The 18,153-nt window shown below is 37.0% G+C and overlaps 1 protein-coding gene across 8 annotated transcripts in view; it reads right to left on the reverse strand.

Moving 5' to 3' along the window:
* Positions 1 to 18,153, reverse strand: part of PHF3 (PHD finger protein 3) — an 85,467-nt gene that overhangs the window by 25,567 nt on the left and 41,747 nt on the right. For 4 of the 8 annotated variants that reach the window (XM_015136636.3, XM_078001266.1, XM_015136634.3 and 1 more), the window contains 2 exons: positions 16,309 to 16,470; positions 4,089 to 5,871 (listed from right to left, as the gene is read on the reverse strand). In XM_015136636.3, the coding sequence (XP_014992122.2) occupies positions 4,089 to 5,871; positions 16,309 to 16,450 (1,925 nt within the window). In that variant the 5' untranslated portion in view covers positions 16,451 to 16,470. Of the gene's footprint in view, positions 1 to 4,088; positions 5,872 to 16,308; positions 16,471 to 17,450; positions 17,639 to 18,153 lie in introns of those variants that run through there. The other 4 variants (XM_078001270.1, XM_078001271.1, XM_078001272.1 and 1 more) reach the window with 2 other exon arrangements.

Raw genomic sequence — 18,153 nt, forward strand, 5'->3', positions numbered from 1 at the left:
TATATAAAATTTTCTGAGAAATCAAGAAAAAAATGGCATCAACAGAAACAATTTCCACATGTCCTAGAGATAAATTCACTTGAAAATGAAATTGATAACCAAAAATGTCCTATATGGATCACTTTAAGGTCTAAAACATGGAAGTACTAAGAACATTTTAAACCACATTTAAAAAAACAGAAAAGATGGCCTATCACATAAAGAGAATATATTTTCTTTCCTTTTCATGCTGTTGCTCTACTTTAAAAACATGGGAATGTGGGGAGTATGGAGTAAGGGAGAGAGTAGCTAGAGTGGTTGTAACTAACAATTACTCTACCACTTTCTGCCCCGTCCTTAAATTTCTAACTACCAAGAGGAAAGAAGGAAAAGGCTACACCCTAGATGTTAAATCTTTTACTATAAAATCAGTGTTGTGTGGAGTTTAGCTGTGGATCAATTAACTGGACCAAGTCAGTATGAATCATTTAATTGGAAGAGTTATAAGCAATATTTATGCTTTCTTTTCCTACTGTCACATGTTCACATACAATAAACTAAAAAAACTAAACTAGACCTACTAAAGAGAATTAAAAACTATTATCTTTTTGGCATGAGCAAAATTTTCAAGTTTCTTCAAAGTTAAACTACAGAGATAGCATCGACAACTCCTCTCTTAACAAATTCATCATAAATTCACTAACATCGTAAGCATTTCAAGATGGGCCTCCAGTTCTGGTGTTCCCTTTTAAGTAACAGACTAGACCATGTTACTGTGTGTGTGTGAGAGACAGAGACTGACTCACTCTTCTAAGATGAAAAAATTCCATTTCACATAAACATTAAATCATTTTTGTTACTAACAATCTGCAGAGAAAAGCAGAATTATTTGTTATAGAAGTCTCTTCTCAGCAGTTTTCTTGTTTGAAAGCTATAAATCCATTTTCTGTTTGTTTTTTAAATATTATCTGATATACTAGTCTTCTACAATTGGGGCCAAGGAAGTGTAATGCAAACTAAAAACTCAACCATCTTCTGGAGAAGTAGAAAAATAGAAACCACAAGGTAAATAATATGAAAAAACTAAGACTTCCTCCTTACAAAATGCCAACTGACTTACATTTAAAAGAAGTTCAAAAATTGTATTAATTTAAAAATTAGAGGATTAAATAATCTGGTCTTTAAAATCATATATCTTTGGTGTAAGTTTGAATCATGAAAATAAATGGAAGCAACAAAAACCTAGCATGATATGTTGCCTCTTTAAGGATCTACTGTCTTTAGGATATGTATAGAAGTTGCTTATGATTAATATCACATCTAGCCATGACACAGCTATATTACAAAATATAATTTCCAACTGGGAGCACACACAAGGAAGCTAACTTCAACTGCAATATGTAAAAAAAATGATAACGCATTAATATAGTCTTCACAGAAGCAAAGCTGTTTCAAGTGATAGAAAATGTGTCATATTAACAAACAGCTTTCAATGTATCTAGTGCATTAAATCAAAGAGAAGGATCAAAATTATTTCCAAATATGCCCTTTCTAATAAATTTATATTCTTACACAAGGATTAAAATAGGAAAATTACAAGCTGCATGACAGGTGCATTTTTTGAGGTAAACAAAATGTATACAAGCACAATGTATAAAAGTAGTAGGATCACAGTAGTAGTGAAGGCTAGTTAATACGTAAAAACAACAATCAGCTGGGCACCATGGCTTGTGCCTGTAATCCCAGCACTTTGGGAGGCTGAGGTGGGCAGATCACCTGAGGCCAGGAGTTCAAGACCAGCCTGGTCAACATGTAGAGAAACCCCATCTCTACAAATATACGAAATAAGCCGGGCATGGTGGCGCTTGCCTGTAATCCCAGCTACTTGGGAGGCTGAGGCAGGAGAATCGCTTGAACTCAGGAGGTGGAGTTTGCAGTCAGCCAAGATCACGCCACTGCACTCCAGCCTGGGCAACAGTGAGACTTCGTCTCAAAAAAAAAAAGAAAAAAAGAAAAAGGAAAAGAAAAAAACAATTATACAGGCTTTTTTTATTCACAAAATTGAAGTAATCAAAAATGCTGCTTTCAAAATTGTTTCCAATGTTAACATATATTATTCACATCAATTACAGAGTGTAAACCCAAAATCTCTATGCACCTAACATTCTAAGTCATTCTACAGACTGAAGCAAAAACACTCTAGATTCTATACAGTAGATCCAAAAGGTGGCAGCAGGTAAACAACAACAACAAAGGGACTAACACCTACTCTTCAATTTAGGAAAATTATTAAACGTTGGTGAAGCAAGAGTCATCATTAAAAAGCCTGGGTGAACTCCTGAAGACTGGACTGGAAGTTTATCTACAAGGTTAGTAAGTTACATTATAACTTACTAACATGGCTTCCAACTCTATGCCAAAGTTTCACTTTAGAAATTCATTTACTTAAGGAACCTATTCCATCTCTCTGCCCACGTGACAGTATGATAATTTTTTAAATATTCTGGCAGAAAGAAAAAGGCTAGTTTAAAGGAGCACTTAAAAGTACCACCTAACTCTTCATTCTTCGCCTGAAAACAGCAGGCCCACTTCAGAACATTTGAGTAAGGTGTTTATTTATTTACGGAAACAGTGTCTCACACTTTGTCACCAGCTGGACTGCAGTGGCTCGATCTCGGCTCACTGCAACCTCCATTTCTCAGGTTCAGGTGGTTTCATGCCTCAGTCTCCCATGTAGCTGGGATTACAGGCATGCAATAGCTAACTTTTGCATTTTTAGTAGACACGGGGTTTCACCATGTTGGCCAGGCTGGTCTCAAACTCCTAACCTCAAGTGATCTGCCTACCGCCCACCTCAGCCTCCCAAAGTGCTGGATTACAGGCGTGCACCACTGCGCCCGGCCAAGTAAGGTGTTTTAAAGAAAAAAACATATAATTAAGAGCATGTAAGTGACAGTGAATGTAGCACTGTATTCAAACAAGTGACAGCTTTTAAAAACTGGAATACACTGTTATAAACTAACCCTTGACGCTAAAAACAGGCCATGGGCTGGATCACAAATGAAGAAATACTTTGCCATAAAACTTACACAATGGCCCCAACATCTCCTTTCCAAACTCCCCAATCACCCTATCACCACCAAAATAGTAACACACTTTACTAAATTGTCCCTCCCTAAAGAGTTTCATTTTTATGTACTAAGATAGTGCTGGGAAAAATCACTCTAACAGTTTCATGAATAAGGATAGTAAGAAAATAATATACAAATTATAATGTTATTTTATCATATCAGCATTGAAAGAAGTTCCAACAGCAATATGAACACTTGAACAGAATAATCTTGTAGCTGCAAACTCCACTTCATCTCTTGCTTTCCTTTTCTTAAAAAGCTAACAAAAACACATTGAGGATTGAGGGGTGCAGTGTCATAAGACTACAAATCACTGAATACTAGAAAGAATGATGAAAATCAGTGCTAAAATCATCTCTAAAATTTTAAGAGACTAGAATTCACAAAAAAATTATTTAAAACGTTCAAAAAAAGAAATGCATGTTTTCACTCTACTCCATGTTGACCTGGGTAATCTAACAATTGTTTAGCTATCAAATTTCACTGCAAGATAAAGTTTGATAGTTATGAAATGATAGTGTTAGGTCTTTAATATGTTTAAGAAAAAAAAAAACTTCAAAAGAAAAATAAAATTTCCATTATGACCTTCATACTTTATTACTATTTCTTCTCATATCAAATAAAATAATATATAACTTAGACCCAAAGCAGTGTAACAATTTTCTAATTACCAAGAAGCATTTGGCTTTTTTGCAGATGCAGTGGCTAAATTACACTGTTCAACCTGTGACAATAACAAAATATTTCCATGTATGTCAGCTGTTGGCCAGACTATGTTTTTTTAAATGTTCTAGGATGATACATTTGTAAATTCAGTAGATCCATCTATCATTTATCCAAGACTGATGAAGTTTTTTGTTTTTGCACAGGTCTGTGTATCAAATAATGTCTTTAAAACAATTCTCACATTAATCCCACCCCCCAAAAAAACAATTTCTCTTCAATGTACACATCACTCATACACACATACACACACACCTGTTGCCATGGGGTTTTTTGCAAAACCCACACTGCTTGCTGGGAGTCCACATATATTTGCTTTCAAATGAGGAGCTATGATCAGAGCCTTCTCTTTTTATGGTAGCTATGTTATCTGGAATGAACAATGGTGGCTCATCTAAAGAAAAACTTCTGCTGCTTCTTCTTTGGCGGGGTTGTAGGTTCTTCTCAGGTTTTTTCAGTTTCAGTTTATCCTCTTCCTTAAAATGCTCAATGCCTGGGTGTTCAAGCTCTTCCTTCACGTGACTATTGGTTTTCATTGCTAGGGCCTGTTGCTGAGGCTTATGAAACTGTTTCTGGCTGGAATGTGATACATGTCCAGTTTGTGCAGGATGATGAGGTTCTTTCAAGCAACCAGGATGAGCATGTGACTTATCACTCAAAGAATGAGTTAAGGGCTTGAAAATTTGTACTACAGTTTGGTCCTGTAATGTTTTTTTCAATACAGAATGAGCTTGGTTTTTCACAGATTTAACCCCAGAATTGCAACTCTGAATCTTTGGCTCCTTATCAATTTGTTTTTTTCTGACTTTGACTGGCCTATGAAAATTTTGCTGAGATTCTGGTTCATCAGTATTTCGTTTCACACTTTTGACATTAACTTTAGTTTTGCTATGCATTACTTCATACTTTGCTGCAACAATTTTCTTCGGAGTCTCTGTGGTCATGTTTTGCTTAGAATGAATTACAGGTTTTGGATGTTTGGATTTTACACTTTTTGACTCTAAGTAAGAAACGCTACTTGACTGGCTGTTTCTGTCATCCTGAAGGTTTGCTGTTTCATGTGACTCTATTTTAGTACTTTCTATAGCATTCAACTGTTTTGAATTTTGGTCAGGCACATCACAAATAGCATTTTCCAAAATATTACTTTCTGGTTCAAAAGTACTAGTATCAACCACCTCTAAGTTTGATTTATTAAACTCAGTGTTCTCCAACTGTCTATTAGACTTTGCATCTTCACAATAACCCAATGGTTCAATTTTATCTCTTTCAAAGGTGTTCTCAGTTTTATCAGCAATATCCATGGTATCCCTCAATTCCAAATTACACTCAGTCACTTCATCCACACAACTAGGCAAACCTACAAGGCTATTTTCTGTCTTATTTGGATTTGTACAAGCATCACCACTAGAACTATCAGAAGATCCAGGGTCTTCAAGAATATGGTCATCTTCATGGGATAATTTTACTGTCTCCTTTGATTCTTGTTCAACTTTTCTTGTTGCTATCATTTCTTCAACAACAGTCTCATCTGTTTTACCTGAAATGGAATCATTCTGTTCATGTTCTTCTTTATCTGAAAACTTAAACAATGGGCTACCAACAGGCTTGGCTTTACATTCCATCAGAGCTTCATTTTTCTTTTCTCCAATAGTAACACAAGTCTCTGAAAGAAGTGAACAAGTTAATTCATGAGATGGTACATCTGCTTCTCCCTGATTATTACACTTATGCTTAGAATCTAATCCATCTTCATCCTTCATTTCAAGACAAGATGACACTGAAGAATGACTTGAAGACACTGATACTTCAGGTACCACTTCAATTTGTCCACTATTTCGGCTGCTCCTTCTACTCTCCTTATGGTACTCAGGTTTCAGTGGCGTACAAACTTCTTCTTTAACCTGACTCCTTTCTGGCTGTTTCACTCCTGCTTTAGGGGTAGATACAGTCTTCCCAGATGGTTTTTTTGTGTTACTTAATGGTGCTGCATTTGAACGCTTGGCAATAGTGCTCTGCCGCAAACTTCTTACTTGTTCTATCACAGGGGAAAAAAATAAATAAAAATACTTAGCTATTTTGTCATGTGTTTTTATTTCAGTACAATTTAGAATATATCACTTCTTTATCCTGAGCTATAATTTTCTCAACAAAAATGTATTGAACAGTACTCATAATGGTGATATTATAAATATACATATATGTAATTTAACAAATGTCATATTTTATATTTATCAAACTTCTCTGAATTCTAGCAGGGGGAAAAGCCCCTAAAAAATTCAGACTAATATTATACCTTATTAAAAGAAATGTTTTCATCAAATCTCTTCCACAGAAAGTAACCTAGGGTGAAGTAAGTAAAATGAGCTTCCTTTACCATTCATGCCCATATTAAAGCAAGACCATCATGGATTGTTAAACATTAAATATTTCTAAATATATAAAACCAAATAAATTCCAGTGCTAATGAAATCTGAACTAAAAACCTCCTATCACAAAACAGGATCTGTGCGAGTTTCAAAATACAGCCTCAAACAGATTCTAATTCCTTTATCAATGTGCTTCCCTTCGGTCACCATTTTAGCATTAAAGCTATTCCTAAGAAATGACATCTACACAGAGTACCACACACAGTTCATCAAAAAAGAAACACAATTTAAAAGATTTAAACCAAGAAAATATATCCTAAGTATGAAAATAATGTAAAAGCTTCCCACACAATGCTCCTATTAGTCTATTAAACGACAGAGTCTCCTTTCCCTATTCTGATGCATCCCCTTCTATCAGGAGAAAGGAGAAACATGAAGAGAGCTAAAAAGAAAGAGAGCTAAATAATTCACTAAGTACAAAAACAACCCACAAACTGAATTTGTCATTTATCACTGAACTGTGAGAATCTTTAAAAAGGTAAATGTCCAGGGCTGCTTGTAGTTCTGATCTAATATTAATAGCACACTTTCATTCTCAAAAGTATGCCTAATTTGAACACTAAATTATATAGTCACCCTAATCTTACAGACCCTTTCTAATTCCCATAGGACTCAACAAAGTATCTGAGTATTAGGTTAAGTACTTAACAATGTTTAAAAATTACTTGGTGGATTATGAACTATTTATCACATGTTCAGTTACATAATTTTTTTAAATAACTAAAATTTTAATAAAGCTTTGTTTCAATATTTAGGTGATTTTTAAAGCTTTAAAGACAGATTATAGTAATTTATAGCTCTACTTTATTCATCCTTGAAATGAAACAAATGAAAGATTTTAACACTCATTACACATTAATAAATAAAGATCTTTTAACACCCAAGCGGTTGCTAAAAATGACAAAAGAATAGTATATTCAACTGTGAAGGATATTCAGATAAAAAAAAGGTTTTCCAATAGTAAGCAAATTATTAAGCAAAGGCTAAAGTCACTTTTTCTCCTCTAAATATTACCTTCCTTAGTTTGAAGCCTGATTCTATAGGCAAAAAAAAATTTATTTTCCTAAAATGTTTATTCTATTCTTTTCATTTCTCAAAGTCACAAGTATATACCAAATAACTAATTTTGAAAATGTATTAAAAACACAGATCAAAGAAAAGATGATGAAATAAATACACGCATCTAAATTTATTCACTTCTCAAAAACCTACTGAAGCTGTAACAGCAGGATCTTTTTTGAAAAATCCAAAAGGCAAGGAAGAACAAGAGAGGAAAAACCAACAGCAAATTTTGGAAACTAAACAAGAGATGATTACCAAGTAACTCATATAAGATACCCAAAAGTAATAAACACTAGGCTGGCAGTGTTGGCAAAAACTAACATCATTAACACCTCAAAAACCTTTAAGACTTGGTGGTCCCAGATGATTCTAAAGTGGGAATGAAGACAGATGTTTAATACTTAGAAGGGTTGAAAGCTCTTTAAAAGCAGCAGTTAGATTTCTAGATCCCTCTTTCCCGTACTCCATTTGTTGGGCAACTGCCCTTCCCTGGTCCTGAGCCAAACCTCGTAGTTTATTCTCTGGAGATAGTAAAGCAAGGTTTCTAGGCTGAAGAACACGAGGCACAGTAGAGACTGGCTGTAAAGTACACTGAAATTTGTAAGATTAAGTGAATCTGTATACACTGAAAGCTGAGAAACCCCAGGCAGTCTCCCTTACGGGTTTCCATAATATGCTAGCAATCTAATAAGTTACGGAAAATAACCTAAATTCTGATATGAAGGGTTCTGCCAAATAACAGTACAGCCAGATTGTTATACACTGACGCTCATAGCTGGTAAAACCCAATCTCCACACTTAGAAGTTTTATAATTTTAGTTCCCTACCCTTAAACATGAGCAATAATCAAGGGTCAGACATTTCAGGAAAGCATCTAGGAAAGACAGAGGCCAAAACCTTTTTAAAAATTTGTTTACAATAATGCAACATGGAGAATTCAGAAACTATGAAAGGAGACAAAAACTATTTAAAATGCCATTAGTATACTGCTTAATAAAGACAAAAGAAGATATTATATCCATGAAACATGAATAGAACACTACAGAAAGGACCATTCTCAAAACAACAAAAGGAACATTTAAGACTCAAAAGTACAAAACTTGACTGAAAAGTTGGAGGATAAATACGAAAAAATTTAAGCACGTAAAAGAAAAATTACAAAGAGATGGGAAGCAGGCAAAATAAAGAAAACAGAGGGACCAGTACCTGTTATGTAAAAAATAATAAAGTTTACAGAAACCAAGAACAAAATAAAGAGACGAATTAACAATAAAATAATTTGAAAAATTTTCCGGCCGGGCGCGGTGGCTCAAGCCTGTAATCCCAGCACTTTGGGAGGCCGAGACGGGCGGATCACGAGGTCAGGAGATCAAGACCATCCTGGCTAATATGGTGAAACCCCGTCTCTACTAAAAATACAAAAAAAAAAACTAGCCGGGCGAGGTGGTGGGCGCCTGTAGTCCCAGCTACTTGGGAGGCTGAGGCAGGAGAATGGCGTAAACCCGGGAGGCGGAGCTTGCAGTGAGCTGAGATCCGGCCACTGCACTCCAGCCTGGGCGACAAAGCGAGACTCCGTCTCAAAAAAAAAAAAAAAAAAAAAAAAGAAAAATTTTCCCAGAATTGAACGATAACATTTTTCGGACTAAGAGGATCTACTGAGTGTCTTGAGCTCCACACACAAAATACACCAAAACCAATACACATCATCATGAAATATCAAAACACCAAAGCTGAAGAGAAAGATTCCCAAACTTCCAGAAGAAATCAGGTAACATACACTCCTACACACACATACACACACACACACACACCCCCATCAAAATAAACTTCTCAACAACCCTGAAGTTAGAAAAAAATGGAGAACACCTTCAGAATTTCTGAAGGAAAATGATTTCCAACCTTGAATTTTAAGTCCAACCAGACCACGACTCCAGTATGAGACCAGACTAAATACAAGGTAAACATACAAGGTTTAAAAAGTGTATCTCACGGCTCCTTTTTCTCACAAAACTACTAAAAGAGGTGCATCACCAAAATAAAAAAGTTGAATCCAAAAAGAGGAAACAGGAACTACAACAAAAGCACAAAGCACAGACTTTCAGAAAAATGGTTAAGGGAGATCCCTGAACAGTTTTGCATCAGGCTCACAGGACTAACAAGAGTCTGTCTACATAAGAGGGAATCAGAAGGCTCCAAGAGGTATTTTCAATAAAATGGATATGACAGAATACCTGAAATACACAAATATCTTTAAGGTATTTGTGTATTTAGTCAACTGGTAGAGCAGTTTTAGTATAACTGCCAGTATGTACACACTAAACAACTGAGAAACTAAAACAAATCAGAAAAACAAGTTATACAAGAAAAGTAACTGTAGTTTTTAAATAGATCATCTCTAACAGCATATTACTCATAGTAACATAATTACCATCGATCTAACAAAATTATATAGTGGAAAAATGGAAAAGATGTTCTTTTTGGTGATGAGAACAAGTAGCAGGAAGAAAATCATCCAGAGTGGAAAGTCAATAGATGGATGAATAATAAATCAGATCATCAAAAAACAGCAACATATGCATGTTACCTAGAGATATAAAGGTAAATACCGAAAAAACAGCAACAAAAAAAAATTAAACCGATGGGCGGAGCAAGATGGCCGAATAGGAACAGCTCCAGTCTCCAGCTCCCAGCGCGAGCAACACAGAAGACAGGTGATTTCTGCATTTTCAACTGAGGTACTGGGTTCATCTCACTAGGGAGTGCCCAACAATCAGTGCTGGTCAGCTGTTGCAGCCCCACCAGCTAGAGCTGAAGCAGGGAAGCGCAAGGGGGAAGGGAATCCCTTTCCCTAGCCAGAGGAACTGAGAGACACAACACCTGGAAAATTGGGTAACTCCCACACCAATACTGCGCTTTAAGCAAACGGGTACACCAGGAAATTATATCCCAAACCTGGCTGGGAGGGTCCCAGGCCCACGGAGCCTTCCTCATTGCTAGCATAGCAGTCTGCGATCTACCGGCAAGGCAGCAGCGAGGCTGGGGGAGGGGCGCCCACCATTGCTGAGGCTTAAGTAGGTAAACAAAGCCCTGGGAAGATCTTATTGGGTGGCGCTCACAGCAGCTCAAGGAGGCCTGCCAGTCTCTGTAGACTCCACCTCTGGGGACAGGGCACAGCTAAACAACAACAACAACAACAAAAAGCAGCAGAAACCTCTGCAGATGCAAACAACTCTGTCTGACAGCTTTGAAGAGAGCAGTGGATCTCCCAACATGGAGGTTGAGATCTGAGAACAGACAGACTGCTCAAGTGGGTCCCTGACCCCTGAGTAACCTAACTGGGAGACATCCTCCACTAGGGGCAGACCGACACCCCACACCTCAGACGGTGGAGTACACCCCTGAGAGGAAGCTCCCAAAGCAAGAATCAGACACGGACACTCGCTATTCAGCAGTATTCTATCTTCTGCAGCCTCTACTGCTGACACCCACGCAAACAGGGTCTGGAGTGGACCTCAAGCAATCTCCAACAGACCTACAGCTGAGGGTCCTGACTGTTAGAAGGAAAACTAACAAACATGAAGGACACCCACACCAAAACCCCATCACTACGTCACCATCATCAAAAACCAGAGGCAGATAAAACCACAAAGATGGGGAAAAAGCAGGGCAGAAAAGCTGGAAATTCAAAAAATTAGAGAGCATCTCCCCCTCCAAAGGAACGCAGCTCATCGCCAGCAACGGATCAAAGCTGGATGGAGAATGACTTTGACCAGATGAGAGAAGAAGGCTTCAGTCCATCAAACTTCTCAGAGCTAAAGGAAGAATTACGTACCCAGCGCAAAGAAACTAAAAATCTTGAAAAATGAGTGGAAGAATTGATAACCAGAATAATTAACGCAGAGAAGGCCATAAACGAACGGACAGAGATGAAAACCATGACACAAGAAATACATGACAAATGCACAAGCTTCAGTAACCGACTCGATCAACTGGAAGAAAGAGTATCAGCGATTGAGGATCAAATGAATGAAATGAAGCGAGAAGAGAAATCTAAAGAAAAAACAAGAAAAAGAAATGAACAAAACCTGCAAGAAGTATGGGATTATGTAAAAAGACCAAATCTACGTCTAATTGGGGTGCCTGAAAGTGAGGGGGAAAATGGAACCAAGCTGGAAAACACTCTTCAGGATATCATCCAGGAGAACTTCCCCAACCTAGTAGGGCAGGCCAACATTCAAATTCAGGAAACACAGAGAATGCGACAAAGATACTCCTCGAGAAGAGCAACTCCAAGACACATAATTGCCAGATTCACCAAAGTTGAAATGAGGGAAAAATCTTAAGGGCAGCCAGAGAGAAAGGTCGGGTTACCCACAAAGGGAAGCCCATCAGACTAACAGCAGATCTCTCAGCAGAAACTCTACAAGCCAGAAGAGAGTGGGGGCCAATATTCAACATTCTTAAAGAAAAGAATTTTAAACCCAGAATTTCATATCCAGCCAAACTAAGTTTCATAAGTGAAGGAGAAATAAAATCCTTTACAGATAAGCAAATGCTCAGAGATTTTGTCACCACCAGGCCTGTCTTACAAGAGACCCTGAAAGAAGCACTAAATATGGAAAGGAACAACTGGTACCAGCCATTGCAAAAACATGCCAAAATGTAAAGACCATCGAGGCTAGGAAGAAACTGCATCAACCAACAAGCGAAATAACCAGTTAATATCATAATGGCAGGATCAAGTTCACACATAACAATATTAACCTTAAATGTAAACGGACTAAATGCTCCAATTAAAAGACACAGACTGGCAAACTGGATAAAGAGTCAAGACCCATCAGTCTGCTGTATTCAGGAGACCCATCTCACATGCAGAGACACACATAGGCTCAAAATAAAGGGATGGAGGAAGATCTACCAAGCAAATGGAGAACAAAAAAAAGCAGGGGTTGCAATACTAGTCTCTGATAAAACAGACTTTCAACCAACAAAGTAGTAAAGGGATCAATTCAACAAGAAGAGCTAACTATCTTAAATATATATGCACCCAATACGGGAGCACCCAGATTCATAAAGCAAGTCCTTAGAGACTTACAAAGAGACTTAGACTCCCATACAATAATAATGGGAGGCTTCAACACTCCACTGTCAACATTAGACAGATCAACGAGACAGAAAGTTAACAAGGATATCCAGGAATTGCAACAAGCAGACCTAACAGACATCTATAGAACTCTCCACCCCAAATCAACAGAATATACATTCTTCTCAGCACCACATCACACTTATTCCAAAATTGACCACATAATTGGAAGTAAAGCACTCCTCAGCAAATGTACAAGAACAGAAATTATAACAAACTGTCTCTCAGACCACAGTGCAATCAAACTAGAACTCAGGACTAAGAAACTCAATCAAAACCGCTCAACTCCATGGAAACTGAATAACCTGCTCCTGAATGACTACTGGGTACATAACGAAATGAAGGCAGAAATAAAGATGTTCTTTGAAACCAACGAGAACAAAGATACAACATACCAGAATCTCTGGGACACATTTAAAGCAGTGTGTAGAGGGAAATTTATAGCACTAAATGCCCACAAGAGAAAGTAGGAAAGATCTAAAATTGACACTCTAACATCACAATTAAAAGAACTAGAGAAGCAAGAGCAAACACATTCAAAAGCTAGCAGAAGGCAAGAAATAACTAAGATCAGAGCAGAATTGAAGGAGATAGAGACATAAAAAACCCTCCAAAAATCAATGAATCCAGGAGTTGGTTTTTTGAAAAGATCCATAAAATTGATAGACCGCTAGCAAGACTAATAAAGAAGAAAAGAGAGAAGAATCAAATAGACGCAATAAAAAATGATAAAGGGGATATCACCACTGACCCCACAGAAATACAAACTACCATTAGAGAATACTATAAACACCTCTACGCAAATAAACTAGAAAATCTAGAAGAAACGGATAATTTCCTGGACACTTACACTCTTCCAAGACTAAACCAGGAAGAAGCTGAATCCCTGAATAGACCAATAACAGGCTCTGAAATTGAGGCAATAATTAATAGCCTACCTACCAAAAAAAGTCCAGGACCAGATGGATTCACAGCTGAATTCTACCAGAGGTACAAGGAAGAGCTGGTACCATTCCTTCTGAAACTATTCCCATCAATAGAAAAAGAGGGAATCCTCCCTAACTCATTTTATGAGGCCAATATCATCCTGATACCAAAGCCTGGCAGAGACACAACAAAAAAAGAGAATTTTAGACCAATATCCCTGATGAACATCAATGCAAAAATCCTCAATAAAATACTGGCAAACCGGATCCAGCAGCACATCAAAAAGCTTATCTACCATGATCAAGTGGGCTTCATCCCTGGGATGCAAGGCTGGTTCAACATACGCAAATAAACGTAATCCAGCATATAAACAGAACCAAAGACAAAAACCACATGATTATCTCAATTGATGCAGAAAAGGCCTTTGACAAAATTCAACAGTCCTTCATGCTAAAAACGCTCAATAAATTCGGTATTGATGGAATGTATCTCAAAATAATAAGAGCTATTTATGACAAACCCACAGCCAATATCATACTGAATGGGCAAAAACTGGAAAAATTCCCTTTGAAAACTGGCACAAGACAGGGATGCCCTCTCTCACCACTCCTATTCAACATAGTGTTGGAAGTTCTGGCTAGGGCAATCAGGCAAGAGAAAGAAATCAAGGGTATTCAGTTAGGAAAAGAAGAAGTCAAATTGTCCCTGTTTGCAGATGACATGATTGTATGTTTAGAAAACCCCATTGTCTCAGCCCAAAATCTCCTTAAGCTGATAAGAAACTTCAGCAAAGTCTCAGGATACAAAATTAATGTGCAAAAATCACAAGCCTTCTTATACACCAGTAACAGACAAACAGAGAGACAAATCAGGAATGAACTTCTATTCACAATTGCTTCAAAGAGAATAAAATACCTAGGAATCCAACTTACAAGGGATGTGAAAGACCTCTTCAAGGAGAACTACAAACCACTGCTCAGTGAAATAAAAGAGGACACAAACAAATGGAAGAACATACCATGCTCATAGATAGGAAGAATCAATATCGTTGAAATGGCCATACTGCCCAAGGTAATTTATAGATTCAATGCCATCCCCATCAAGCTACCAATGAGTTTCTTCACAGAATTGGAAAAAACTGATTTAAAGTTCGTATGGAACCAAAAAAGAGCCCGCATTGCCAAGACAATCCTAAGTCAAAAGAACAAAGCTGGAGGCATCACGCTTCCTGACTTCAAACTATACTACAAGGCTACAGTAACCAAAACAGCATGGTACTGGTACCAAAACAGAGATATAGACCAATGGAACAGAACAGAGTCCTCAGAAATAATACCACACATCTATAGCCATCTGATCTTTGATAAACCTGACAAAAATAAGAAATGGGGAAAAGATTCCCTATTTAATAAATGGCACTGGGAAAACTGGCTAGCCATAAGTAGAAAGCTGAAACTGGATCCTTTCCTTACTCCTTATATGAAAATTAATTCAAGATGGATTAGAGACCTAATACCATAAAAACCCTAGAAGAAAACCTAGGTAATACCATTCAGGACATAGGCATGGGCAAGGAATTCACGTCTAAAACACCAAAAGCAACGGCAACAAAAGCCAAAATTGACAAATGGGATCTAATTAAACTAAAGAGCTTCTGTACAGCAAAAGAAACTACCATCAGAGTGAACAGGCAACCTACAGAATGGGAGAAAATTTTTGCAATCTACTCATCAGACAAAGGGCTTATATCCAGAACCTACAAAGAACTCAAACAAATTTACAAGAAAAAAACAAACAACCCCATCAAAAAGTGGGCAAAGGATATGAACAGACATTTCTCAAAAGAAGACATTTAGGCAGCCAACAGACACATGAAGAAATGCTCATCATCACTGGCCATCAGAGAAATGCAAATCAAAATCACAATGAGATACCATCTCACACCAGTTAGAATGGCAATCATTAAAAAGTCAGGAAACAACAGGTGCTGGAGAGGATGTGGAGAAATAGGAACACTTTTACACTGTTGGTGGGACTGTAAACTAGTTCAACCATTATGGAAAACAGTATGGCGATTCCTCAAGGATCTAGAACTAGAAGTACCATATGACCCAGCCATCCCTTTACTGGGTATATACCCAAAGGATTATAAATCATGCTGCTATAAAGACACATGCACACGTATGTTTACTGCGGCACTATTCACAATAGCAAAGACTTGGAATCAACCCAAATGTCCATCAGTGACAGATTGGATTAAGAAAATGTGGCACAGATACACCATGGAATACTATGCAGCCATAAAAATGGATGAGTTTGTGTCCTTTGTAGGGACATGGATGCAGCTAGAAACCATCTCCCTCAGCAAACTATCGCAAGAACAGAAAACCAAACACCGCATGTTCTCACTCATAGGTGGGAACTGAACAATGAGATCACTTAGATTCGAGAAGGGGAACATCACACACCAGGGCCTATCACGGGAGCGGGGGGAGGGATTGCATTGGGAGTTATACCTGATGTAAATGATGAGTTGATGGGTGCTGACGAGTTGATGGGTGCAGCACACCAACATGGCACAAGTATACATATCTAACAAACCTGCATGTTATGCACATGTACCCTAGAACTTAAAGTATAATAAAAAATATATATATATCAAAAAACAAAAAAAAAATTAAACCAGCTCAAAGAGTTACTAGTGGTTTCCTCTGAGGAAGGAGAAATGGGTAGGGTGGGGTGGTGGGTACTGAAAACTTACGGAACACATTGACATGATCTCAAAATTGATTGTCATCAAAATGACTGGATTAGCAAAACATCAAGAAAACATGATTTCTGCTCAGCAGTTTTATAACAACACATCTGCCCCTATACCTCTGATTTTCTAGCTAGACCTCTCTGAAAGGATTACCTTGTGCCATTAAACGAGGTGATTTTCTTGGTGATCTCACTGAATTTTCTTCTACCTTGTCCCTTAAGTTCCTGTTAGGTAAAATCAGTTCTTCTTCATCAATGGTATCATTGCCACTTTCTTTAACAACTCCTTCATCCATAATATCGTCAAGACCAACAACTAGAAAAAAAAAAAACAAAAGTTAATTTTTAAAAATACTGAGAATGTTAGGCAATTAAAGGCAGCACAGAAAATACTGTGAGATAGTCTCAACGTAACACTACATACTCCTGAAAATCTAGAGTGTGAAATTTTCTAACATGTGAAATTGCCACTACCAAACTCCCAAATCAAGTCAGTTTTACAAACTTCCACCTTGTAAAATAATTAGTCAAAGACAGTATTAGCTATATTATACTCCTTCCTGATTTAGCCTCAAATATCACTTCCATTTATCACTTGCTGACCCCTTGTGAAAGACATGGGTGACTATACCTGGAGTACTCAAGTATCACAACTTTGGTTAAGGTAGTTCAAGAGTTCCATATCCTGAAAAGCTTGATTCTAGGTTCATGCTAGAATCAAAAATTCTACTTCTAACTGGGATCCCAATACTCTACTAAAGACTTTATGCTACATGTATGAAAGCAAGCAATGCAGATGTACTTTTGACTGGTACCAAAAGAAAAAAAAAAAGGAAGAAAAAGAAACAGGAAAAAAATGAAAAACATAATGTAACTTCCCCTTCCCCCAAATGCTGGAGAAAACAGTAGATGTTTAATATAGCTATATAATTACATTACCTTTTCCTAGTCAAAAGAGAGACAGAGTCATGTATTTAATTTGTGGGGTGGAGAAAGAATGTAAAAAGACTCAGGAACAGTCAAAGAAATACTAACACCATACTCATATTGTCATTAGGTTTATTTCTGTATAGAACAAATGCCACTTAGCCAACATGTATCAGTAATTCTAAATGTGCAGTTGTATGAAATCTTGCCAAAAAGAATGTGATTATTTAGACCAGAAGGTCTGGATTCAAATCCTTACTAGAACGTTAAAAAAAAAAACAAAAAGAAAAACACCTTGATCAAGTCACTTAACCTCTCTATCAGTTTCTTTATCTCTAAAACGAGAATAACAATACCTGTCCTACCTACCTCACAGGGCTGTTGTGAGGATCAAGTGAGATGATGTATGAGAACTCACTCTGTAAACTTTAGAGCACTATACAAATGTTAGTTATTATCTTCATCCTAGGGGTTAGAAGGAACCTCAAGGAGTTATCTAGTCCTCATCTTTGTGTCCAAGTAGAACTTCATTTAAAAGAGCTCAACAAGATAGTGGTCTATCCTAAAATTTAAAGAGAACAAAATTCTTCATAAGTTTACTTTTAAATGACACAATTTTTTTTGAAGAGCAATTTGACAACAAACAGAATCATGAAACTGCTCATATGCTTTGATCAAAATAAATTTAAAAAGAGAGGAAAGAATGGATTGTGAAGAAAAATGCTGATCAGAAAATACAGTGTGATCCTCGTTAGAAACACACACACAAATAAAATGCCTGCGTATGTACATTTAGATAGAAAAAAAAAAGAATGGCAGAAAACAGTGAAAATTTTACCAGTAATCATAGGCAGTAATTCTTATCCATAAACAGATAAGAATATATCTTTTTCCTATTTTCCAAATTTCCTGCTATAAGCATGTATTATAAAAGTAAAAATAGAGCCCATGCTTTTAACCATTATGCTATGCACTAAAAGTTTGGAGAATATGCTTTAGAAAAATTAATCAGGATTCATTTAAGATATAATCTGCGTAAAAACAGGTAGGAAGTCCAGTTAGGTATTCCAAC

Source organism: Macaca mulatta, chromosome 4 (genome assembly GCF_049350105.2).
Source record: "Macaca mulatta isolate MMU2019108-1 chromosome 4, T2T-MMU8v2.0, whole genome shotgun sequence".
Lineage (NCBI taxonomy): Eukaryota > Metazoa > Chordata > Mammalia > Primates > Cercopithecidae > Macaca > Macaca mulatta.